At 41.7% G+C, this 13,790-nt stretch overlaps 1 protein-coding gene across 2 annotated transcripts in view; it reads right to left on the reverse strand.

Annotated features, from left to right (window-relative positions):
* The window catches only part of Insc (INSC spindle orientation adaptor protein), a 124,449-nt gene that overhangs the window by 50,830 nt on the left and 59,829 nt on the right, over nt 1-13,790 (reverse strand). For both annotated transcript variants that reach the window (XM_087211604.1, XM_087211605.1), the window contains exons 3-5: nt 12,355-12,700; nt 11,790-11,842; nt 10,512-10,635 (exon numbers count right to left, since the gene is read on the reverse strand). In XM_087211604.1, coding sequence (XP_087067730.1) covers nt 10,512-10,635; nt 11,790-11,842; nt 12,355-12,700 — 523 coding nt within the window. The remainder of the gene's footprint in view (nt 1-10,511; nt 10,636-11,789; nt 11,843-12,354; nt 12,701-13,790) is intronic.

Here is a 13,790-nt window from a genome sequence, read left to right on the forward strand (position 1 = left end):
CTGAAACCTAACAAAGTTTCTACATGCACTCCAGGGAGGCGGGAGGAACAGGACTCTGTCCCCTGTGAGTCTGACTTCCAATTTTTAAAGATTAATGACTCCATCACTGATGTAGGCAGAACCTTCCATGAACAGCTCCCAAGTGAAGCTAGAAGTCCCGGGCAAGGATACAGCCAGCCACATTAGCAGCTCTCACCACGAGGAGAGCGGCTGTGTACCAAGGCTTCCCACTCATGTCTGACACTGTGGTCACCAGAGCTCCTGAAACAGGAGGCAGAGCTAACTGCAAGCCCCAGCTGCTGCCCTCTGGATCTGCCCCTGTGTTCTCGCTGAGACCACAATTCCCAGACCCATGATTCTCTGATCTACTCTCAGCTGATACTGCACACAATATGCCTATGACACAGGGAATTTCTCCAAAGGGTGACTATGGTTTGATTCACTGTCCACGACTTTCTTGCTACTCAGTCCTTCCTTCTGCCTTTCCTTTCTCAGATGTCACACCTGCAACATGGCTTTCCATGCCTTCATCTGCTTCATCTCCATTATCCTCCACAGAAATTCCTACCCGGTCCTATCTTGACTTATGCTTCAAACTGACTCAGTTCTAAAAACTCAAGGTTCTTTTTTTCAGGAAATCAAGGAGAAAACAGACGTATTATAAGAAAAGTGGTGAAAAATGAAAACAAAATAAAGAAGATAGGCTTAACAGGCTAAATTATTTTCTTAAAAGACAGACCAGGGAGATAAGAAACAAACAAACAAAAATAGCTCTTTAAGACCAGGAAAAAGAAGAAAAGAGAAGCTAAAGAGATACATGCAGTCAGCTCTAGATAAGAAATTAGAAAAAGATGATATATTTTTGTTTATCAAAGAGTGACTGCAACCTAGTGAAATCAATTAGAAAGAAAGAGTAAACTCTTAGAAGGACAGACTGGAATGAGATTCTCAGAAGGAGCCAGGAAAATATGCAAAGCTCCTCCTTGAAGCTCTAGATGGAGAACCCATGATTATACAACAAAGCATCCCACATATGCAAGGGAGTCACATAAAATGCAGGCAGATTCAACATGGTGAAAGAGATTAAAGATGGCTACAAATTCTTTCCTACACCTTCCAAACAGTGATGAGTTCTAGTTCCACTTTACTTGAAAATGGGCTGGGCTTCATGTCTTGCTTGAGTAATAGAAGGAAGTACTCAGCAGAAGTGACATACCAAGACTCCAAATACTAGGTCATAAAAAGCCTTGACGCTTCCACTTAGACTTCTTGAGACACTCGTTTGAGTGCCCTGAGCTGCCCTGTAAGAAGTTTGGTAACTCCTGAGACTGTCGTGCTGGGAAAGCCACATGTAGAATCTCTATTAACACTCAATCGAGAGCAGTTCCCACCCTCTCCAAGGCCCCATCCACATGAGGGAAGCTGTGTAGGGCTCTCTGAACCATCTGAACCTGAACATCACCTCTGTCAATGCCCAGATGGAAAAGTAAAATCACTCAGGCAAGCCCTGCCCAAATTCTTGCCCCTTAAAATCATGAAATATAATAAAAATGGTTGTCTTTAGGTTAGTTTTAATGGTTTGATAAAGTCTAAGCACAGAAAATATTACAAAGATCAGCATAAACATTTCAAAGGAATATGGATAAATTCCCAAGTAAAAGTTTTTGGAAGTGAGCATGTAGTACTGCCTGGGTCCTGGAAACACGCTGGAGAAAGCAGGACTTAGGACTCTGAGGAAAGGAGCAACTGAAGAAGTAAACAAAATAGTGACTTAATTATTAGATTAGCTATTGGTCAGACAAGAAAATGTCTTTCTGGTGGGAGTATCCCATTTAGAAAGGTAAAAGTAGACAAGATCTGTTAGAACTGGAGGCTTCTGGAAACTGAGAACTTAACTGACTTCGTTTCTTTCAACAAAAGAAATGCCCAAATGTAGAAGTGTTTGTTGGAAAACCAAAAGAGTGTGCCAAAAAGCAAATGGAAGTAAATGTGGGGAAAGTAGCTCAGATTCAGGTGTCAGATTCACTCAGAAGTAAAGAGACCTACGTGAGGAGAAGAGTAGTTGTTAGATTCAACTGAGTGTCCCTAAAAGCATTAGGGAATTAACAGAAAAAAGGAGAACACTGGAGCCATAGTTCACTACAGGAAAACAAGACATAATAGAAAGGAATATTACTCAAGCCTGGAATATTCAAAACATATGGAAAGATGGAATTCTGAAAAGCACCTGGCTCAGGAGCTGGTCCTCCCTGGGCCCATTAAAGCCAGACCTCAGGAACTTCGAAAATGGCGGCAGTTCAAGTACCTGCTGAGGACGATTCTCCAGCAGAAGTGTTTATGGGAAATCCTCGTTGGGACACGGGGATCTCAAGGCCTAAGAAATTCTCTAGTAAGAGGCAGCGACAACAGCCAGCGTGCTATGGAACCAGAATGCCAGTGTATCTAATGTCAAAAGAATATTTTTTCATTTAACCTAAGAATTTTGAAAATTACATAACCCTTCATACATTTTTAATTTGATAGCTACAATCTTTATCATAGATTTAAAAACAAAATTGCAAAGGATATAATTTCCAGAAACTGTATATACTGACCTAAAATAAAGCCATTGTGCTGATTTTTAAATTTATTCAGTGGAATCTGAACACCAAATCAGCTTCAACATTTATTCAAAACTACATGAATAATCATTCTTTCAGATTTTGTACCTTCTCTTTTCATCATTAAATTTATATTCCCACTCCACATTTTCCTCCGAATTATTCCTTAATGTGATACATTTAAGTTTTATTTATCATCCATATTATCATTGAAATTTGAAATTTTGTTTTACATCCTGTTACTACAATGCTCCAAGTATTTAATAAAAGAATTGTTCAGGGCCAGGGATGTAGCTCAGTGGCACCACGCCTGCCTTGCAAGTACAAGGTCCTGAGTTCGATCCTCAGTACTGAAAAAAAAAAAAAACCTGTTCCTTGTTAATTGTCATTACAGTCATTATCATCATTACTGGTCAAATAAATAGGTTATAAATTTATATAAATATTATGAATCATAAAAATAACATTTTACTGTTTCCTTCAATGAGATGAATATGATTTTTAAGTTTTCTAATGCCGTCATGTATCCATGATTGAACACTGACTTAATGTTATAGTTATAGAGGTAAACTCTGAAAAACCTGGTTCCCATGAATCCATACAGGGGGCTAGGATGAGTTTGTACAGCCATGACACTTAGCCCTTTGAGCGCCTTTTGAGTTATGTCTGATTACTGTGTGATCTATCATCAAACAGTATTTTTAATGATCTGGAAGCTGATAACTCCTCTAAAATGGTAAAGGAATCCAAAACCACTTGACTTGCAAAAGAATTTGTTACCCCATCATTAAAGTCTTTCATTTGCTTTTTCAGTTTCTGGGAAAAATTCCAAAAGTACTTTACCAAGATTTATCAAATAACTATTAATTATATCCATCACTTTTTTACTTAGAGCACCTTGGGTCACCCAGCTTATTCAGAAAGAATTGAAAAATCAAAATATTAATACTATTTTTAATAAAATATTTTGTTTCAAATATATTTATCAAAGTCTTGAAACTATAGTGCTTGCTTATTTAACTTAATGAAAACATTCACCCTCTAACTGATCGGCCAAGTCAGGGTTAACTTCTCTCAATAAAGACCTGACTTCATTTTTTAATTAAAAAAGCCTTTGAAATATGTTTCAAGAAATACTAAAAACCACTGATAAGTTATTATGAAGATCATACTCTATGAGAAAATGCTAAAAATTGTCAATATTAAAAAATAATTTAGTTCTAAAATAGAATTTGATTTATTACCATGTTATAAAGCCAAGATAAAACAATTTACTGAACTTGTGATAATGCAAAGAAATATGTAGCTAACAGTTAATTATAAATCTAAGTATATGACAAAAGGCATAGGATTTCTTCAGTAAATGGATTCATATGTGTACTGAACTTTGGTGCTCAACTTTTGGGGATATAAATAATTAAATAAGAATTGAAATTTTTGGATTTCAAAAAAAGAATTGAACTTTTTAAAAATCAGAAATAATTCAATTAATTTTAGCAGCTCTCATGAGCAAACTTCCTTATGTTTCTTCCTTAAAGAACAAAAAGTTATGCATTGTAGCAATCTAATTAGTCCAGCTGCTAGCAATGAATTTTCTCTTTTTTTACATGAAGTAGAAATTGACATAAATATTTCCAAAAATACTTTGGCAAAAATGACTTTAACTGCTTTCTTAAATAATGTCTTAAAAAATACAGAATTACATCTGTGTTTTATCCAATACATCTTAAAATTTTCAGTTGTTCTCAAAAAGATTCCAGCCACATTTAGAATAATCAGTATCATTAACCTTCAGAGTCTTTAGCTCTTCAAAGATACTTTTCTTTCCAGCTAATGTCATAATCTAGACATGAGTATGAAAAACAGCTGAAAGAAATTGCTTTTACTTAAATATGTGCCTTAAAAAGATGTTTTTAGGGCTTGATGTGTCTTTCCAGTTCTCGTGTTGCTCTGGTCTAAAGAAACTATCAAAGAGTCACACACTTTGGGAATAAATGGCTGGAAAGAATAAAAGAAATTGGAAATTTTCAAACCCCCCAACCACATACACATGCACTTTACCATATAACTGAATTCAGACAATTCCTATACTAGGGAAAATTTCTAACACCTCTCACAACAGAAATATTTAGAAAACACAGAAATAATTAGTGGAAGCCTGAGGGTTTCACAGTTCATGAATGAAGGCTTGTCCTTTGCTTGATTCCACACTCCCTCCCCAAGGCTTCTGCATGCCAGGACAGTACGCTATAAGATTTAGGATAAGTGAGGAGCAGGTGTTCTTTTGAAAAGTAATAGAAAGGTTATTTTTTAAAACTCCAGTTTGTAATAGCTAAATCTTGGAAACAATCCAAATCCCACCAATCAAGGAGTGAATAAAAAAAGATTTTTTTATATAATGGAGTACTACTCAGCCATAAAGAAGGATAAACTTGAGACATTTCTAGATCTCATGGATGCACCTTAAGACCATACTCTTTAAGTGAAATAAATCAAACACACATGTTTAAATATTATGTTGTCTCGCTGGTGTAAGAAACTGAAAATGTAAATAAGGATCAAAATGTATAATAGATATTATGAAATAGCAAGAAATTATCCGAGATAACACCAAGTGTCCGATACTTAGTTAATAATTAAAATTTTTATGCAATAAAAGCATAGTTTTCTTAGGAGATAAGCTGAGAGATTGATTAGCAACTGAAAACATATTTTTAAGAATATGATACACAGTATATTTACCACTGTGACTCTCTAATTACTTTGTAATGAAATTTTATTTTTCACAGAAGTGTTTTTATATTTTCTCTATTAATATCTACTTATATTACATTAAAATAGAAAAACTCAGTGTATTATTGGAAAGATCATTTTAGACAAGAAAGCAAATATAAACTGAAGATCTGAAAGGAGATTTTCTTAAAATGATATGTGCGTGCATTTCTCCTGGGAAATCTTTGGGAGCCTGTGGAATGCAATGCACTCAAGTGGTTTCAAGACAACTGGTCTAAGCCACTTCAGTGCAGCCTGGGGCAGGAGAAACAGCATTTAGAGGAAGCTGGAAATTTAGATGTTTGGGATATGCTGGATAGGAAGAATTCAAATCCAGCAAGTTCACATCAAGTAGCAGCAAATTCCTGACTGCAGAGAGAGGAAATGGTATCGAATGCCCTCCAATGAGAAAGGGGACATTTGTTTCCCATATACGGTGAAAGTAGTACCACGATTAACCTACCAAAGCTGCTTCCCCTTAGTGAGTATATGTTCAAAATCTTTATGGACAGTGGGCAACTCAAATACACTGACTGATAACCTTTCCCAGCTATAGCCAAGACTGTATCTGCCACACAACTTTGTTTTCTGAACTGTATGTGTGCATCTGAGGCCATTGGTAACCTTATTCCAGGCCTTGTGATTGCGCATTGGCCTATTTTAACTTTCTGTGAATGTAGGGGAAGGCTTTGATAGTACTATGTGTCTTTGGGTTTTTCCAGTTATGATTAATAAAAACAGTAGATATTGACAATTCCTGAAGAACACCCTTCCCATATTGCAGATATTGCAGATAGCTGTGGAGGAAATCTTTCTTCTTATACTCTGGAATGAGACCCTGATAGCTAAGATGAGTAGAGTAAGAGTCCAGTTTTGCTTTAGTTTGTGTGCTAGTTGGTTGGTTGGTTAGTTGGCTTTGTTTAAAGAAACAGGATAGAAGGCATATTAACATTTTGGAAATCTAGTTCTCATCCGGCAAGTACATTTGGATTATCTTTTTCTTCTCATTTAATCTAGTTGCAGCCCCTGTTTACCTATATTGAACCACATGGCTGAGCAAAATCTGAGTGCCAAACAGGATATGAAGTAAGTTTTGAGCTTTAGTTTCAGAGCATCCTTAGCATTCATTAATGAGCAACATACAAAGTCATTTCCACTTCCTGGAAGCAAAATTTACATTGCCCACAGTGATTCCAGAAAGATCCACAGGGAGTAGGGGTCATTTGGGGTAATGGCTTCATGTAGTGCAAAAGGACCACCTCACAGATGGCAGGCCTCCTCCGGTAAAGGGCCAGCCACACTCCTCTTACCACCCTCCATGGGGGTCTTGGTCATTAATGCCTCCTCCACGGATGCACTCCACACCCCCAACCAGGCCACCTCACTGTAAGAGGAGGGAAGAATTATCTGATGGGTGAGTCCAGAGGAAGGACCTGGGTACCCTCTGGTCCCCCTAGTCTGACCTTTGTCTTAGGATGGGTGCTTGCCCCTTAGCTGAGGACTGGGGTTGTCCACCTTTACCTGGGACAAGAAGGGGAAATTTAGTTGTGAGGTGAAGTTTTAACAAGCTCACTTAGCTCCAGACTCAAAGCTATGTTCTCTGATCAGTTTTATTTTAATAAAGGTGATATTTTAAATAAAATGACTGATTAAATGAATAGATGAGAGAGTATAACATCCATTCACATGAAGCTGAGTCACAAATTCAGACATATGGGTGAAAATCTACTTATTCAATAGAGCATCCTTTAAGTCATCTTCAAGTAAACCAATTTTTGTCAGTCAAGTTTTCTCCTTTTATTGCCCATACAGCTAATCCTTTATTCCCAGGTAGACTAATCATAAATGTTCATTAATTCCCCATTGTTAGCCCCTAACATTTAAGCTTTAAAATATTTTCCCTACCAAGTAGTTAAGTGATCTTAATAAACAGTTAGGAGATTAAGAGCTTTCTCTCAGCAAAATTTGTTGGTTTCTCTTAAGACACAGCAGGTCTACGGTGAAGAAACCAATGGCACAGGCCAGAGAGTGTTATCTTATGTATTATTACTCCTGACCACAACCCACTGAGATGAGGAAACCAGGGGTCAGATACAGTGAATAATTTGCTCAAGTTTGCATAACTAGTCAGTATCAGTCAAGATTTGATGTCTCCAAACTCCATGCTTGGTTCAGTAGCTCGTAATGCCCACATTCATAAAATGACATGCTATCATGATGGAAGGAGCCTTGCAAGTCATCCAGTCCAACCTCCCTCACTGTCTATGTCCTCTCGGTGACAGTTTGCCCATCTTAGTGACAGGCAAACCCATTCTACTGCAGAGCAGCCCACAGATTCACAGACTTATTTTGACATGGCACACCCTGTAGCTTATATCCACTAGCCCTAGGTCTGTTCCAAAGCACAGGACCTTGGAGGCAGCAGAGTACCCATTTGTAGCTTAAGCATCCTTGCTCTTCAACCATTCCTCACTAACCTTGATCTTCAGCCTTTCCTCATCCTCCTAGGAACTTCCTTTGAGCACAAATATTGCCCATCACTCATCTAGGGCCTGAATCTAGATATACCACAATTTCAGGCAGGCCAGTGCAGAGTAATGGTAGATTTGGATCATATCCTTATTGTAAGCACTGTTTCACTGTTTACTTTTTTTTTAAGTTGTTGGGTGTAGAAGAGAAGATTGTTCTTTTGTGTAAGAGCATGCGTAGCTCTTTATACTAAAAGAGTGTTTCCCAAATTACATTTCCTGAAACAACCAGCTTCCCAGAATGAGTAAATATTTACTTTAACTTAAAAATAGTGATTCTGCAAGTGTAGAATGTACTGCCTAACAATCTATGCCAGGAACTATTTGGGTCACTAGTGATACATGGATTAGAAATTCACAATCCAAATTCTTTGCCTATGGAAACTACAGCCCAGACAGGAAATACTATAAGGCATAAGGATCTTTTGGAAGATTTGCAATTCAGACTGGCACATTATAGAAGTTCTGATGTAAAGAAGTTAATTTCATTTATGTGAAGACCCTGAAAATACAGGGTCCTGGTACAATTCCTAGCATCCTGAGGAATAGGATTTGAGTCATTAGTTTAGGAAACATGATTACAACACTGAGCATAAATTACACTGCCTTCATCCAGTTCCTCCCTAACGTCACTGCTGTTCTGTATGGACATTTTATGATGTAAAAAGAAGCTAAAGATCAGTCAAAAATTATTATGAGCATGACTGGGAGGACTCTGGGACATGGTGGCTGAGAAGGAAGGCAGGAAAGAAGGGGACTACCAGGAAGAAAACAGGTAATGCAGACATATAGAGGACTCACCTGCCATCCAGGGGAGAGAGGCCAATGGGGTGACAAACCCTAATAAATGAGTAGCTGATCAGCTCAGCTCCCAGGCTAGATATTGGTGGGCCAGGTGTTCAGACTTGCCAGGGAGATAGGGATGGTCCCAGAAGCACGCACCTTAGATCAGACATTGCACCTTAAGCGAGGCTGGAATGAAGGCAAAGCAGAGAGCACTATGCCTTGGGCTTTGGCCAAAAGGTCCCAAAGGGATCCTGGCATCCACAGGGACCTTTTCCCAGGATTCTGTGACCTACAGCATCAAGGACATTGATTCCTCTGCTCCCTGGTACAAAGAATTGCTGGGCTCCAAACCCAGCTAGCTCTCAAAACCCAATTTAACACTTCCATTTCAGCCCTTCCCATTGAATCTGGCACATCCAGGCAAGTGGACGTAAAAATGGCCTATGGCACTACAGCTGGCATCTGTGCCGCTGCTCAGAAATTCTTCTAGGTCCTTTCCACTGGCTTTACTATTTTTCCCGATCAGGCCTTCGATTTCTTCACCCATTCTAGCCCCCATGTTCCACTGGTCCTCTGAAATCTGATGGCTCAGTTTGGGATATGAACACCACCTTGAACCTCTGACTTCCCCTCCGTGTGATTGTCAGCACTGATTCAACAGCCTGCCTTGGTGCCCCAGTACCCCGGTGTCTGAGCGCCCCAGCACCCCAGCACCCCAGCCTTTGATCCATCCTTCCCTTTGTCCCAGATTCTCAGGACAGGGAGCATGGCTTTTGAGAATCTTTCTATGACTGGGAGAGAGAAGATGCCTGGGACCAGCCACCCTGACACAGTTGCAAGCCCTAATGGGACAGAGGAACTCGCATTGTGGCAGGTGTTTCAGGTCAGCAGGTGGGTCAGCAACAAGACCTAGGGCTTGTGCAAAATGAGCCATACAAAGAAAGACAGGAAACTGCATCCGGTAAATGTTGAGTTTGGAGAGTTATGTGTTTATGGGAGACTTTCATTTGGTGGTGGGAAAAGAATGACAAACATGCAACACAGTATTTCTGTAACTATTAATAACATGTAAATACCTTTCATAATGAAAACCTTATGTACTGGGAGGCTTTTTAAATGCAAAGGGCAAGGAGGGACTAACGTGTTTTAACCCATACTACATGCTACGGACCTTCCACTTGTTTCTGCCCCTTCTTTCACTGTCCTTCTGGGGAAGGTTTCTCATTCACCGATGGGAAAAATGAGGCTACCACAGGTTAAGGAACTTGACTAAGGTCCCATGGTGAAACACAGTTTGAAAGTACATCTGTCTGGCTCCAAAATTCTCCGTCTTTCCCAAATCAAGCGTTAGCCTGCCTTGAAGCAGGAGCTGGACTGTGTGACCTTTCTAGATTCTTCTCTGTTGACAGAACTTCCACAATTGGCATATTTCCTGCAGGTACCTTAAGTCTTTCAGGGTGATAAGATCTTTTGAGTGTACTGTGAACAATAATTCAGCAGAGAAGATTTAGAGCAGAGAGAACAATCTTGTTGTATAACTGGGAGATACCAGGCCTTGCTATCACCCTGCTGTGTGGCCTTGGGTAAGTCTGAGCCCTCCCCAGGCTCCACTTCCAGAAGATACAGAGTTGGTTAGATGCTCAGGAAGCCTCAATCAAGCTCTGACATTCTGGTCTCACAGAGGCCAGAGTAGATTTTGGTGGTCTGAAGAGGATATCTTCCAAGAAAGTTCACATCAGCAGCTTCCCCCAGCCTGGCACACCACTCTGCCCTCCCTCCACAAGAGACCACGGGAGTGGCCCTCTGTACCCCAGCCAGCACTGACCTGCACCTCCCGTGTCAGAGCCAGCTCCAACAGCTGGCCGAAGTGCTGGCCCAGCGTGCTCAGGGTCTCACTCACGCAGGCCTTCATCGACTTCAGGACATGCTCCTTCTCCACCTGGAGGCACCTGGGGAGAAGAAACCAAGGGTGGGCTCTGGGAAGGGGCACCTGGTCATCCCAGAACCATTGCTGGGGCCAGATATGGGCCTGCTCCAATCCTGGTATGTAGAAAGAAGGGACTAGGGGAAGAATCAGAGAGGGAATGTTCTACAGCTGGCTCATCTCCTGGTCCCTGAGGCTGAGGAGAAGTGCTGGAGATGGAGATTCATGGCCCCTGTCACTAGGAAGTAAGGCAAGGAAAAGCGGAAGATCATGAGAATGTGACAGCTCCATACACTGGGCTTCTCTCTCAGACAGTTTGCCATCACTGCAGCCAAGGCTTATGTTGTCAGTGGTGTCGGGATAGAGAGACGAGGGTGGGAAGCTGTGAACCAGGCACTGGAGTGCCAGGGACAGCTGGTGCTCGCTCTGAAGGTGTGAGCCAAAGCCCATGGGTACTCGGAAACTGTCTTCCCACATGTGCAGGAAGCAGCCTGGGGGTGTTCTTCCCACTGGATCATGGAGAATCAGGTTCAAGTTCACCCCATGGCCTGTGAATTGTTCCATCCAGGAAGGCCAAAGCTCCACAGAGCCCCCAGTGGCACCAAGACACAGGTTTGTCATCTAGGACAGGACTGGCAAGGGTGAGGGAAAGTATAGCTATACACCCAGGAGTGTGTACATGTGGAGCTGAGTGTGTGTGCACACATCTGAGTGTGAATGTGTGCGTGTTTATGTGTGTGAAACACAGAGAAGAGGGTGAGAGTGTATTTCTGTGACGGAGCGAGTGTGTGTTTACATCTCTGTGTATGAGCAAGTGAGTGTCTGTGTACGTCTGCGTCAATGCATACGTGTGTGTGAGGATATGTCAGCTTTCACCTTGCCTTGACTCTTGCCTTGACTCTGGGGACCATGGGGGTTTTCTAAAGCCGTGAGAACCTGTTCCTTGTTACCAACACCCTGAATATCCTCTTTTTTTCCTATGCAGGTCTTTCCTCTGCCTTTTATCTCATCCCTAGGGCCTAAAATTGGGGCAGAATACCTCAGAGGAATTTGATGAGGCTTCTTATAAAAGTCAATTAAAGGAAACACCCAGACCAGCACCAGGCCTCCTGTTCTCACTCCCATTCTTCTTAGTCACAGGACTGGGGCCCAGCCCTGGGACCCAGGGCCCAGATTTACCTCTCTGTGACTGCAGAGAGCTCTGAACATTTTTCCATTAGCAGCTTCTCCACCTGGAGGAAAACAGATCGGTGCTATTCAGTTCAGTGAGCATCAACTCGGGACCAGCTCCTGTGCTGGGCACTGTGTACTCTGGGGCCTAAAAGTGGAGAATCAAGTAATCCAACTCAGGGGGCAGGGACTGAACTTTAACCCTGTAATAGGGGTGGCAAAAGAGATCAGCTGCTTTGGGAGCACAGGGAAATAAAACTGAGCAACTAGGTTTGACAGGGGAGCTGGAGGAAGGAAGGATGAGACTGGCATTAAAGTTGGTATGCTAACCATTGTGCGGCTCCTCACCATGGTGCTCACCTCAAAGGCTGGCGGGTTAGTATGTGTAAAAAGCATTTAGCACAATACCTCACGCATGTCAGACACTCGGTAAAGGTCCTTGCTGCCTTTTTGTCCCTGGTTTGTTGGGAAAAGGGGACAGCTAAAGGCCAGGAAAGGTTCAGACTCCACACGTGCCCACCAGAAGGCATCCCCTCACCCAGCGCCCACTCAGCCCCACCCCAGGGCAGCTGACCTGGCCCATTTCCTGCGAGGGGCTCCTGCTGGCCGCGTTGTACTCGCTGACCATGGAGCGGGCATGGCATGTTAGTCGTACGCTCATGCTGTGCACTCGGGCCCAGCGCTCCTGGGCCAGCTTCTGCCCGATCCTGCGCAGCTCAGTGCTGATGACCCAGCCCCGCTTGAGCAGCAGCTGCAGAGGTTCTCCAGGGCCCGGTCCACCCGCCAAGATGAGATCTCCTTGCGTGTCCTCCTCCAGGCTGATGGGCTTCGCCTGCAGGACACACATGCACTCACACTCGGTCATGAGCTTGAGGTCCTCCATCCAGCGCTGGACCGAGTCCACCTGCAGGAGGTGCAGCCTGCAACCAGGGAACAGTGGCAGATGACTACCAACGCGCCACCCTTTGCAGAGGTTTTAAGCCCAGTCCTTAGGATATTTACTAAGCACCTACGTGATCCCAGGCCACCAGATATTTACTAAGCACCTACTGTATGCTCAGTTCCTCCCTTTCACACACCTTAAACTCAGCTTTTTTTATCTCCATCTAACAAATAATAAGACTGAGGCACAAAGGTCAGGGCACAGGTGACCAGACTAATAAACAACAGGAAATGAGGTCTGACAGGGTAATCGATGACCTTTACTATAACAGGGAAATGGGAGTAGCCTAAATATAAAATCATAGTTACTTAAGTGAGCTGTGATATAGCTACATGGTTATATAGTGTACATTTACTTGAAATAATGCTCTCCAGGAAGTTTATAGAAGAGGAAATGCACACTAAGTAGAAAAGGCAGTCTATAAAAATGTAAATGTAAATAAAATTATGCCAATAATGCTAAAAAGCCATAGCTAGAAACAAAGCTTAAACGGAAGATTTAAAATGCTAAAGATCTTTATGGGTGATGAAAATAAAGCCCTTTGCCTTTTCTTCAATTTTTTTCTAATTTCCAAATTTTCTATAGGAAGCATATGTACCACTCTTATAATGAGACAAAATTAACTCTATTTAGTACATAGCACAAGAATATAGATTAGATCCTAAGATCATAAATAAAATCTACTCTGGAATTCACTTGGTCAAATAAGCTAGTAATATCAGATAATTAATAAGGCATTGAACATCTGGTGAGTGCCGTATATTTAATATCATATAAATATCAGGCACAGTGGGAAAAGCAGAGATGAAGAAAGCAAGCCTCCACTTTCCAGGAGCTTTCAACCTGCCCAAAGAAGCAAGACAAGTGAATAAGAAAGCAAAAGACAATGACAGGTTTCACCCTCATTCCACAACCAGAGAAGGCGCACCTAGGTAATCACTAAGGCAGAGCTCAAAGCCCTCTGTCTCTGGCCCGGTTGTCTTCTGATGAGTCCTTCTGTGCCTGATCTGCCCAAGCCATTCTTCACCTGCCACTCATTTATGCATTAATTCATTCTACAAATATGC

Source organism: Heterocephalus glaber, unplaced genomic scaffold (genome assembly GCF_053883595.1).
Source record: "Heterocephalus glaber isolate CG9 unplaced genomic scaffold, H.glaber_assembly_v1.0 deba00001428, whole genome shotgun sequence".
NCBI lineage: Eukaryota > Metazoa > Chordata > Mammalia > Rodentia > Bathyergidae > Heterocephalus > Heterocephalus glaber.